Below are 13,003 nucleotides of genomic sequence, written 5' to 3'. Positions count from 1 at the left end.
AGTATGCAACACTATACACTCATCTAAAGGATTATTAGAAATGTGTTAAATTTCTCATTAATGCAATTATCTAATCAACCAATCACATGGCAGTTGCTTCAGTGCATTTAGGGACTTTGACTGAAATAACCACTTGTTATAACCAAGGTATGCAGCAAAGCATTTGTGAAGCCACAACACGCACAACCTTGAGGCGGATGGGCTACAACAGCAGAAGACCCCACCGGGTACCACTCATATCCACTACAAATAGGATAAAGAGGCTACAATTTGCACAAGTTCATCAAAATTGGACAGAAGACTGAAAAAATGTTGCCTGGTCAGATGAGTCTCGATTTCTGTTGAGACATTCAGATGGTAGAGTCAGAATTTGGCGTAAACAGAATGAGAACATGGATCCATCATGCCTTGTTACCACTGTCCAAGCTGGTGGTGGTGGTGGTGTAATGGTGTGGGGGATGTTTTCTTGCACACTTTATGCCCCTTAGTGCCAATTGGGCATCGTTTAAATGCCACAGCCTACCTAAGCATTGTTTCTGACCATGTCCATCCCTTTATGACCACCATGTACTCATCCTCTGATGTCTACTTCCAGCAGGATAATGCACCATGCCACAAATCATTTTAAATTGGTTTCTTGAACATGACAATGAGTTCACTGTACTAAAATGGCCCCCACAGTCACCAGATCTCAACCCAATAGAGCATCTTTGGGATGTGGTGGATCGGGAGCGTCGTGTCCTGGATGTGCATCCCACAAATCTCCATGAACTGCAAAATGCTATCCTATCAATATGAGCCAACATTTCTAAAGAATGCTTTCAGCACCTTGTTGAATCAATGCCACGTAGAATTAATGCAGTTCTGAAGGCGAAAGGGGGTCAAACAGAGTATTAGTATGGTGTTCCTAATAATCCTTTAGGTGAGTGTATAGTAAGACTATTGAATTTTCTAATCCACTTTGCAGTTTATTCTGACCAAGTAATGTTTGGAATAAGTTCTATAGATAATGGCATTGTTTTAAAGTTGCAATAGATATTGCAATAAAAGCAGTCCAGTCAGCACATTAAGTCCACATAATAGCATACTAAATGATTTAAACATAATCACAAAAATGATTTAATTTGTAAGACTCTAGACTGAGACATTTTAGTAGTATTTTTGTTGCTTTTTCATCTCTCTCTCTCGCTCCTTATCCCAATCTGTACATTGAGAAAAACTTAAGGAGTGTTGCATTAACATTTCACATGTCCTCAGGGCTGGATTATAGACTGGGATAGCGCAGTATCAGTGCTCTGGGGTTTTGGACTGCAATGAGACCTCTGGAGCCTCAGACTGTGTGTCAAAAAACTGACAGTGAAAGCTGAGACACACAACAAGTTTCTAACTTCTACATGTTAATAATAAGACTTTACAACGTGTAGTCAAAATATTAAAGCACACAAGGAATATGTCAGTATATTTCTAAGTTAACAGATGTTTTCACATAACAATGGCTTAAGTTAGCTCTTTAATGTGTGCAGTGTAAATGTTTAATTTAGTGTAGCATTGACACACAGAGGTGAACCTACATCTATGTTGTTCACTGTAACACGTGCTCTTACACTTGGAAAAAAAGCAGGGTTCGTTTCAGTCGAGCATAGGGACAAACAGGGATGAACCCAGTCTGTTGGGTTGTAATTTAAGCTTTGCTGGGTTGTTTCGTGCAAAAAATGTTGGGTTTGCCTCATCAGCTGGGTTTGTCTCATTTTGACCCAATGATGGGATGAAAATCATGTCGTGCACATCTGTAAGCGGCCGATCACACAGAATGCATTTTAACAGTTAAAAACGCAAGGGACCGCACTTCCTTTTTTGGTTACTATAAAAAAGAGCAGTGCACTGTGTTTTTATATTTGCTATCAGGGGTGGACGATAAATCACCTGCGATTCTCATGCTCCTCTCGTCAGTAAAGTAAGGTTTCGTGATTAGATGTAAATTGCCATCACCTGCTTTCAAATGCAGCAGCATTTACTACACAGAGCCATATTTCACAGAGAAATACAGATCTGTGTAGTAAATGCCGCTCCATTTGATCGCAGGCGATTTATCGCCAAACCCAAATTGCTATGCACACTGTAAAAAATAAAAAGTTGACTTAACTTAAATTTTCAAGGCAACTTGCTGCACAGCTTTTTTGAGTTTACTCAACTCTTGGATGATGTAGTTCACCTAACTCAATTTACTGAGTAATGTCAACTTACACCAAAAAAGTTGAACCAACTTAAACTGATTAGGTAATAAGCAAATTTCTATGTTTACTCAACTAGTGGCTAAGTTGGGTAAAGAGTAATTTAGTATATCCAAATTTAACTAATCTACATGTTTTGGACTGTGGGAGTGTACACAGAAAGGTCTCATAAACAAAGTCTTTGTCTGACTTTAACCAGAGACCCTTTTGCTGTGAGGCAACAATGATGTACGCTAACTCATTGTGCTGCCCTCTACAATGAACACACACTTCTCAATCATGGTAACAATGAACAAACATAATTCTTTTTTCAAATTACTCTAAATACAACATATAACTAACATTAACAACATAACAACATAAATAAATCCAGCAAACATTAAAACAGTCATCTTTTTTAGTAAATATTAACCAAAGAGATGAACACGTCGCAATGCATGCTGGGAACCATTCCGACCATTGTTTTTTTTTAATTGCTTGTTCAGATTACTCAGTTTGGCAAGTTGGGTGAACGAATTGGACATAAACTTATACATCTAAGTCCAGTCAACAAAATAATATTTGTTTGATTATGCTCTTTTCATTCAGTGAACACAAAATAATCAATTGACGCCCTTTAACAAAGAAATCTTTGTTCAAGTTACTTAATGTTCTTTGTTGAATTAACATTTTAAAGTTTATTTTTTTTACAGTGCTGCTGTCCTGTCAAACAAATATTGAAGTGTGAGTGCTCATGAAACTTTGGTTTGCTGTTTACTGTCTAAGCAACTTACATTTCTGTCACCACAGCAGAAGGCCCGCCTCTCTCCTCATTTGATTGGACAATGGAAAAAACACAAATTATGTCGGGCGCTATTCCGCACAGAGTTGACTTTTTTCAACTTCAGCCGTTCAGAGCCCCCTGCAAAAAAATGTGATGGTAGCAGGCAGCTAAAAGCGAGGTGCTCGGTGCACATAAATATCGTGCAAAACGCTCACTGCCTATATAAAACATTCAAAAAAGATGCCTTCATTTGCCATAAATGCGTTTGGTGTGATCAGCCGCTAAGTCAATGCATGCATTTTGGGCAAACTTATGGAAAAAGTATTGCACATGCAGAAAAAAAGCTTTCGTTTTTAAAGGTTTTTTTGCTGTCCTTCCTTTTCTTTCCTACTTTTCATTACTTCTCCTTACATAGCGATTTTGCACTCCCGTCAGCAATAGATTGAGATTGTGTTCCATTCAAACCAGTCGGTAAACCGCTTCCCTCTGCAGTTAACTTTATCTGCTAAAGATTGTATCTCAGCTCCCATATTGCAATGCATTGCAAAAAATTACGTGCAAATGTAGGTTTGCGTGTGGCGGCAGGTACATCCTTTTGTTGTTTAAATCTTTTTATGACAAAGTAATTTCATTGGGAAATGGTCCCCGTTATCAACGCTTACGGGGTTGGAACAATGTGATGGTGAAGACAGGAACTAGAAGTTCTGACTTCATAGAAACTTGAAAGGCAGCTTTGTATTGGCCCGCTGCCTGTACGACTCTCCGACTCTCTCACAGAGGGAATGATAAAAATATTAAACAACGTTCAGTATAGATATGGAGTGTAGACGTGATTTGCTTCACGCTTTCTGTCTGGCCGCTGAAGTCATTCAGAATGATCTCATCATATTGACCCAGATACAACAATGCTGGCATTTTCTTTTCATAAAGCCTAACGTGAAAGCTTTATAAAATGCGAACTTGATGATACTTGATAAACATTAGAATAGCTGAACACCAGGGGTTTCTAAAGCATCCCCAGCCCAGAGACGTGAATCAGAAAGAGCGGCTTATATTCCAGATTTCCTCCTGGTGCAGTGAGTCGTGCTGCCAGCTTTTCTCTTTCTGCTGCATATATGAGTGCGCTGTGAATCCTTCACTGTATGTTTAGTGTGGGCTTGATGTCAATGCAATAGGTCCGGGAAACTTTTATTGGGAAACAAGCGCTTGCTATTCTGTAACATCTGTTATGCCAAAAGCAAGTGAGCTTACCAGAGAGGCCACATTTTAGGACATCGCTTTACTGTCTACTTAGCCAAAGGCGATAGAAATAGCAAACCCAGCTGCAGAATGAAATGACTGAGGGGGCGCAGGAAATTTTGCAGTGCACTTTACAGTATGGTTATATTTGTTACCATTAATAATCCAAATGATCCAAATGAGTCATTGGTTTGCTATACTCTTGTCACAAATTAATTTGTCAACACATTATTGCTACTGCTAAAAGGTTTGAATTTTTTCTTGGAGCTTTCCAACGATCTATTGTTTGTCAAAACTTTTGTAAATTTATAATAGGATATTAGTGTTATGTAATGTTTAGGCAGCAGGTATCAATAACAACATGCTCACATTATCACACTATTACGTTGCTATTTACATTATAAGTAAGGTAAGAAGTATTAAATATTGATTTGAAATATTTTATTAGATTATTTTAAACACATACAGTCCTTTCCCGAGGAAAACTCGTTTAATTCCGGTTTTTAGATAAGACAAGAAGTTCATGTCACAAACACACTATTTGGTTTAATAATTTATAATGTCATATATGTTATTACATTTATTTTTTGTTTAATATTACACTGTACCTGTCAAAATGATTCGCAGCATCCAGGTTACTGTTGTTATTAGTTTTGAGCGGTTGTCATCTGCGGGGTGAATTCCAAATGCCGTTTTTGCTCCCCTTCAGGAAGGGAATGTCACACAAACAGTCAATCCAAATAAAGAGAAAATGACGTGTGTATTCCTTTGCTCTAATCGCCAAGTTGATTTTAATTTGCCACACTATGAGACAATTGTGCAACCTTCTCTAGAGTTAAAACATAGAGAGTTCTGATCTTTGAAGGGAAACGGGCATACGGGAAGATCATTTTCTCTTGGAATACACCCTTTATTTTTTTGTGAACGGCAGCCATTTAAACCAATCATTGAACAGATTATTAACAACCAATCAAAGAACATTTTACTGACCTTAAAGTGGATTGTTGAAAAGGTTGAGGAGAAAATGGTTAGGTCATTTAATTCACACATAAAAAATCTCATACAGAAATATAATTAAGAAATCAAGAACGCAGGGATTAAAAGGTGATGGCGCTTTAGGCAAATCTTTAAACAAATTATGACAAACAGTAGAATTTTCGTTGTGTTTTATTCGTCTATGTTGACTAGTATGTGGCGCAAGAACACTATTACAGTGTAAATGCATGAATCGGATATCAGTCACAATTAAAAGAATGTGTAAATGCACAGTAAGAAAATTGGATTTATGCATCAAATCAGAATTGGGTATCAAGCTAAGCAGTGTAAACGAGGCCAGAGTGACACAATCTCATTCATTTCAATGAAAGCTTGGTGACTTCGTCGACACGAGTGTCAGCGATTGTTGGCATCAGGTAGTTGGCGTATTCGCATATGTGGCATATGAAACAACTACCAATGAGAGCGAAGCAGTAGAGTTCATGTCATCTGTCTCGCCTGTAGCTCATTCTTCCCCATGTATGTTCACCGGTGATTATGAATATTTACTAAGTTACTGAGAGGACGGTCATTCATTTGCTTATAATTGTTACCTACTAATGACCACATTGAAAGAGATGGGCAACACGTAGCGATATAAGGGTGATGTTAATAACTACAATAAACAGTTAATAATAATATGCAATAAAAAAAAAAGATAAAACATTATGACTTGTTAACACTGGCCCATCGAGGCCAAAGAGCACACATTTCAGGGATTTAAAACAATGCAAAAAGTTCAAATTGAGTTTTTGGGAAAACAACACATTTATCTGTTAATTAGATTCAAAACTGTCACTTGTGTTTTGCCTCACAATTGGCCTTTGTGCTGAAATCTGGCCTGTAGCTCATTCTTCCCCGTGTATGTTCACCGGTGATTATAAATATTTAGCATTGGCCCTCTTTTTGCTTGTGTCACTCAGATGGATGACCACGAGCCGAGGCTAATTACCAGTATGCTGTTGCTTTAAGACCGCATTCATAAATCTTAGTTATTTATAAAGTTTGTTAATAATAGAAATAGCTGTAGTTCACCTTGATTAATTCATCCTGCTAGTTAATGACCCTTCGGTTTAAAGTTTAAAGAATATGCATGTGCGCGCACAGTAAACTCACTTTCACTAAAAATACCTGCTGTTAAAAGATGTAAGCTAAAAATTATTATTATAGATTCTTGAATTTGTGTCATTTATTGCAAAACCTTCTTAAATTCTTCTTAAAGCTGCAAAATGTTTAATGCATCTTTCATCAAATAGTAAAATAAAAAGCTGTCAACTACTGTTGATCAATTATTACACTGTAGTATAATATGTGTAACATGGATAAATATGAACTGATATCTGAGAGTTTATTTGACACCCATCAGTTCTAAAATAAAAGTTTATTTGTATGCATGTACATTAATAGTACAATAATGAACCTTTGGTGATGTATTTATGTAATGGAGGTTTGAAAATTGCAACAACAAAAATACATTTATGCATTTTGTCAGATGCTTTTATCCAGTTCAACTAGCAGTGCCTTCAAGGCTATAAAGTGTTTTCTTGGTTTGAACCCATGGTTTTGAACGGCAACACTCAATCAAGTGAGCTACCAAATATTACCAGTATGCCATAAAATGGCTAGATGTTTTCTTGTTTATCAGTTTCCCAACAGAGAATCAAACATCATATGTCAGTGTTGCTGTAGATATATTTGAAGCTTGTTTTATATTGACTTTGTAGGGATGGTTTGTCTTAGGGATTACCTGCATGTCTTCATAGGGTGCACAGAGGATGCTGGGAAAGCGAGCAGGAACATTTGTGTAAGCCACAGGTTTATACATCGACAGTGAAAAACTTCTGCTCTGACGCTTGTGTTCCCGCTGCGTATGCATTGACATTCCAGGTTTCCCCAGTAGAGATCAGCCAAGGCTATGATTGACACTTCATCTTGTACAAATACCAGCTGTATTTAATTCACCTGATATTGTACTGTACACACAGACCCAATACTCAGTTGTAATTCCTGGTATCTAATAAAAGGTGAGGTTGATAAGTCATACTATGGAGGACTAAAATGACTAAAGTGTATATAAATAAATAAATGAATAAATATAAATGCATAAATGAATACATACATAAATGTAGAAATCCAGAAATAAATACATTATTAAATACATAAATTCCTAAATGTGGAAATACATAAATAAATACATAAATGCAAAAAAGTAAATAATTAAATGCAGAAATAAATAAATATATTGTTTTGTCAAAAGTATCAACTTTTAATTGTATTATTTTGCACCATTACATTTATTTTTACATTTATTTATTTCTACATGTATTTATTTCTGTATTTCTACATTTATTTCTGTATCTATTTATTTATGCATTATGTATTTATTAATTTGTTGATTTTTGTATTTCTACATGTATTTATTTATGCATTTATGTTTTTATTAATATATGTATTTATATATACTTAAGTCATTTTTCGTCCCCCATATAAGTACAAATAATATTATTGGAATAATATTGCAACTATTTTTCTGCATTTTCTCATTCATGGCAAAGTTTAAATTTAACCAACATCTTTTAAATAAATGTATATAGATGAATAATGATATTCTGTGTATTAACACTTGACCTTAAATTAACTTTCTTGTATTGATGCCAAGAACATGATTCATGGCATGTGTAATAAAGAAATTTGCCTTACTGCTCATCTGCCGTTGAATTGTTTCTGATATTAGTCATTTCTAAGGCAATACACCACCCCGTGCTTTAAAGTGCTTTGGAGGAGACGAGACAGATGTGCTGATTTGTGTTCAAAATAAAGTGTGCTTACTGGAAATGTAAATATATTCAGGGTCGACTACAAATGAAATCAAAGCTCATTACGCTTTTGAAAACATTAGCTGGTAATGCATAATGCTGACGGTTTTCTTTTCGTCTATCTGCTGTTGCATAGCACCTGCTCTCACAACTAAACCAAGAGAGTGGTAAAAGGGAAGGTTTCTAAAGGATTAAATTAAGTGCTATGGCTTTTGTACGTACTTCTGTACTTCTATATGAATGCTTCTATATTAAAAGGAGGGTATTATCTATAGGTGGAAAAATCATAGGTGGAAAGTATCTGGTTTAAAAGCATGGTTCAAATGGGCAATATATTCTCGTCTCCGAAGGCCTTTTTTTCCCCAACAAGAGTGCCGAGCTGATTACACCCCCCTTCCCTCATCCCCGTAATGAACACGACCAAAGAGGCTCCTGAACTTCACCTCCTCCATCTCCCCCAATCTTAACAAGATCCTCTCCATACTTCCACCGCGAGCTCTCAGCCTAATCTGCGGAGGCACAGAGGTATTATTAGAGCTGCTCGGGCCCTCGGAGGAGACGCCTGGAGCGTGGGGCCTGGCAGATGAGATGGGCCACAGGGAGGTGCAAGCTTCCATTAAGATGCCATTCACTGAGGGCCTTTGTTATCATTGATCCTAACGCTTTCAGGGAACAGTGAGACTTACTGATCCATGACCATCTCATCTGTCTTGCAGGCTTCGAGGGAACTCGCTGTGAAATTGATAGTGATGACTGCGTGTCCAGACCTTGTCAGAACCAAGGCCATTGTGTGGATGGGGTCAACAGTTACAGGTTTTTGTGCCTTTGACTAATTTTAGTTCTCTGTTGTGTTTGTTTTACTTAAAACAGATATGTTGAGCTTTAGCCCTTTAATGTGTTACAGGAACAGTTTGCCCCAAAAACTTTTGTGATTATGTATTCAACATATTGTCATGTCAAACCTGCTGTTATTCTAATGTAGGGACGAGAGTTTCTTTAAAAAATCTCCCAAAATAATTTGATATTTTGTTTGTGAAAAGCATACTGTACACTGTATTTGTAAAAAAAAATTGACGTATCTTGAAACAGGACCTTTTAAATAGGATGAATGTAAAAGGATGAAAAAGGTTAAAGGTAAAAGGATAAAAAATTCAAAGCTTTTCGTTTATTTTGATAAATAGCAATAATCTAGTAGATACTATACTATACTATAATATAGTAATATGCTTATTATAGCATTGCATCAAATATTTAATACACAACACATTTTGTACAATTTTAATGATAAATAAATGTCAAAATAACAAAACCAATCCAGGTCATGAAAGTAAGCTCTCGTATGTCCTTATATTTGTTAACTAGTGGATTTTGTCATGCTGGAATGGTCGTTTCGGATCATGGCACCGCATTTGAGTTGAATTGAGGTCAAAGCTCTGCCTTGACTTCTGTTTTTGCAGCTCAGTTGCTTTGCCTTAAGCTGTTCACTCGCTGCCGCTCTGCTGAGGTTTTAGGGTTCGTTTTCCAGACATAAAACTCTATATTTATCAGAAACATCCATTTCAGTGCATCTGTCCACATGATGGTTTTACTCCAGTGTCTGGAACGTGCTTTAGCAAAATAGAGATGACATACATTTATGAATATATACTCTTAAAAATAAAGGTACCTCACAAGGCAATAGAAGAACTATTTTTGATTTAATGGTTCCATAAAGAACCTTTTAACATCTGAGAAAACTTTGTGTTGCTCTAAAGGTTCTTTAGATTATTAAAATAGGTTCATTAAGGTACCAAAAATGGTTCTTCTACTGCAAAACCTTTTAAGCACCTTTATTTTTAAAAGTGTATTTATATACCGAAGAGCAGCCAGCGTATCCCCTTTTTGTGTCACATGATAAAAAATCTTCATTCTGTACAGAATTCAGGCTAAAACCTCATAATCAAACTTTGAGATCAGGGGCATCATACTTTGATTTCACTCATTATTGATTTCATTCATTGATTTCAATGTTTATCATGATCTTACTCAGTCAACATTGAAGATATCAAGGTTATATTTTCTAGTAATGTTCTTAACATTATGCAGAATGAAACACGCTTTGCAACGCTTTACCATATTTAAAGATCCAATAACACATTCTTGTTTTCGCTTATTTAATCTTAATCTTGAGTACCTTTTAGAGTAATATTACATCATTTATATCTCTGAAGAGTCTTTATCAGATTTATAAGAGACAGATTAGCTCAAGCAAATGTTCCCGAAAAAACAAGACACCCTTGGGGCGTACTGCGGGAAGAGCGAATAAAGAGCTAGCAACACACACAAACCCACTATCTCTGGATAACCTACTACATTTACCACATGTTTGTGTCATTTACATTATATGGCAACATAACAAGTCTTATTTACTGCCTGCCAGTTATTATGACCCGGTTGGGACTTTTCAATGAAATCCAGCATTAAACAAACACGCAAAACTCTGCTGCATCCCCCAGATTAGCAAACAGTACCCATTCTTTTCACAATGCTGGCTTACTTCTTCTTACATCCAAAAACACACTTCTTCTTTATACGTGCCATTGTTGAGTCTTGATATAAAACAAAGTTGGCGCCTGTGACTACTAGCGTCCTCGTAGTTCTTGCTCTCACGCTGATTGACATGTGAGCGTGCATTTTTAGTCGGAAGTGCCCATAAAAGGAATATGATGCGTATCGTCTACCCATGGTACGTTAAGGGTACCCATGTTCGAAAAAAACTTTCTGAAACATGTATGAACCCTGACAAAGTGCATTCAGCACAGAAATACTCTGTCACGCATCCAACTGCTTTTTTGACACTTTGCTAATGATTAGCATTGATGTTGACTGTTTATCAAAAGTATGAAATGATTTTTTCTCTGTCATTTTCATGTAGCTGTTTCTGCAAGCCGGGTTTTTCAGGCCGACACTGTGAGCAAGACATCGATGAGTGCACTTCCGACCCCTGCCAGAACAAAGGCGCCTGCCAAGACCTTGAGAACGGGCAAGTATCATGGCAACGCTGTTGTTCAGCTTCTTGGCTCTGTACCGCAACCCCCATAAATTGATGATGATGTAAGGGCCCGTGTATCCTCTCTGAACCATTTGTTTTTACTAGACGGCGGAAAAATGAGACAAGTTTGATAGTAGCCGGTGTTATTGTCTAAAGTGCTCTGGTTTGGATAAGAGGTCTTTTTTCATTTTTGACATATAAAAGCTGCTGGTCTAAACACAAGTGAGGGAATAGTTCAGCAGGTTAACATCACGCCTGTGTATATTGGTTTTCCTCTGCCGGAGTCTCTGCTCGTTGTGCTTTAATGGGAGCCCCAGGGCCGCTCTCGGCGAAGTTGGGCAGAGGAATCCTGGGGCCAATTTGAGTCCTAAATGGTTTGTCTGGGCTTCGTCTTCCATCATGTACGGACTCCCACGTGATCGCGTGCTCTCAGCGTTCCTCTGGAATTGCTTTCATCTAAGGGATGTCTGTTTTTCTGGCTCACTTCTACACAAGCTCTTGTTTGACGCTTTACAGGACTCATGAGCCTGGTGGTGGACGTCTTTTTTAGCCGAGTTCTTTTATCCTGCTTATGTTGTCAGTTGTTTTTTTGTCTTTGTGCAGTGTACTGACAAAAATAGTAGCTTACTGATGTGTGCTCGCTTTAAAGCATTGTTTGTTACATCAAACAAGATTTTTAGTGTAGGATAACAAATAATTCTGGAATTACAGTATGGCTAAACTAAAGCAAAACATCTCTGCAACAAATGATGTCATATTTAAAGGAAAATATAAGGTGACAGATGCTGCACTGGTCAAGTTCTTCTGATTGAAGGGTGACAGGGTATTTAAAACAATATTTGAAGCAAATCAACCTGTCAATCATTTTGCCCAATGATAGCACTAGCCGCAGTTATGAATCACAAACTAACTCCATATATTTTTGCTATCAATCAGACCTTTTCCTGACAGTCAGTTAAGCTTTTTGATTTATTTTATTCTGATTGTTTTGATAGGATGCTGAATCACTAGAATTTAAAATGTGGCGTCTGACAGGCTTTTTTGGCATAGTCTTTTTGGTATTTAAATGAACAAATTATAAGACTTTTTAAGATTTAAATATGTGAACATAAGTGAAGTTTTATCTCAAAAAATCATATATACAATTTAATTTTAAGATGTTAAAATTGCCACTTTGTAGGTGTAAGCAAAAATTTGCCATTTGTGGGTGTGCCCTTTAAAATTCAAATGAGATAATGAAAAGCAAACACTGATCACCATTGGTGTTCTCTCTCTCTCTCTCTCTCTCTCTCTCTCTCTCTCTCTCTCTCTCTCTCTCTCTCTCTCTCTCTCTCTCTCTCTCTCTCTCTCTCAAATGGCAGTGCCGTGGTTGGATAGGGAAGATTAAGGGGTGGTATTATTATAATATGATCCCCTTGTGACATCACAAAGGGGAATGTTTTGCCAAAAAGTTACTGGGTTGATCATTATCACTTTTTCTTGGTTGATAGAAGTCGAAATCAGATTTTCATGATATGTCCCCTTTAAAGCAATGTATGTAATTGCCTTATGTTAAAATGCTATAAATTCTATAATAATAATAATAATACATGGTATTAATGACAGTTGCAGAAGCTGTTTGCTAAAATTGTAAATATTTATCTCTGCTTGACCAATCTTCCCCACTCTGTTTTGCATTTCCAGTTTCAGATGTCTCTGTGTCCCGGGATACTTCGGACCATTTTGCAACCTGGATGTGAACGAGTGTGAATCTTCCCCTTGCCTCCACGACGGCGTGTGCATCAACAAGCCCGGGGGCTTCATATGTGTCTGCCCTGACGGCTTTTCAGGTACGTCCCCCACGGCCCCGACCCAAGACACAAAATCAATGAGAGAAACGGGGGCTTAT

General features: G+C 37.1%; 1 protein-coding gene across 1 annotated transcript in view; it reads left to right on the top strand.

Annotated features, from left to right (window-relative positions):
- The window catches only part of eys (eyes shut homolog), a 251,099-nt gene that overhangs the window by 106,116 nt on the left and 131,980 nt on the right, over positions 1 to 13,003 (top strand). Inside the window, 3 exon segments of the mRNA XM_065295946.2 lie at positions 8,801 to 8,897; positions 10,999 to 11,106; positions 12,799 to 12,944. Coding sequence (XP_065152018.1) covers positions 8,801 to 8,897; positions 10,999 to 11,106; positions 12,799 to 12,944 — 351 coding nt within the window.

Source organism: Paramisgurnus dabryanus, chromosome 20, assembly GCF_030506205.2.
Source record: "Paramisgurnus dabryanus chromosome 20, PD_genome_1.1, whole genome shotgun sequence".
NCBI classification, from domain to species: domain Eukaryota; kingdom Metazoa; phylum Chordata; class Actinopteri; order Cypriniformes; family Cobitidae; genus Paramisgurnus; species Paramisgurnus dabryanus.
Note: the sequence above shows the minus strand (reverse complement) of the source record. Positions and strands in the feature narration are given on the sequence as shown.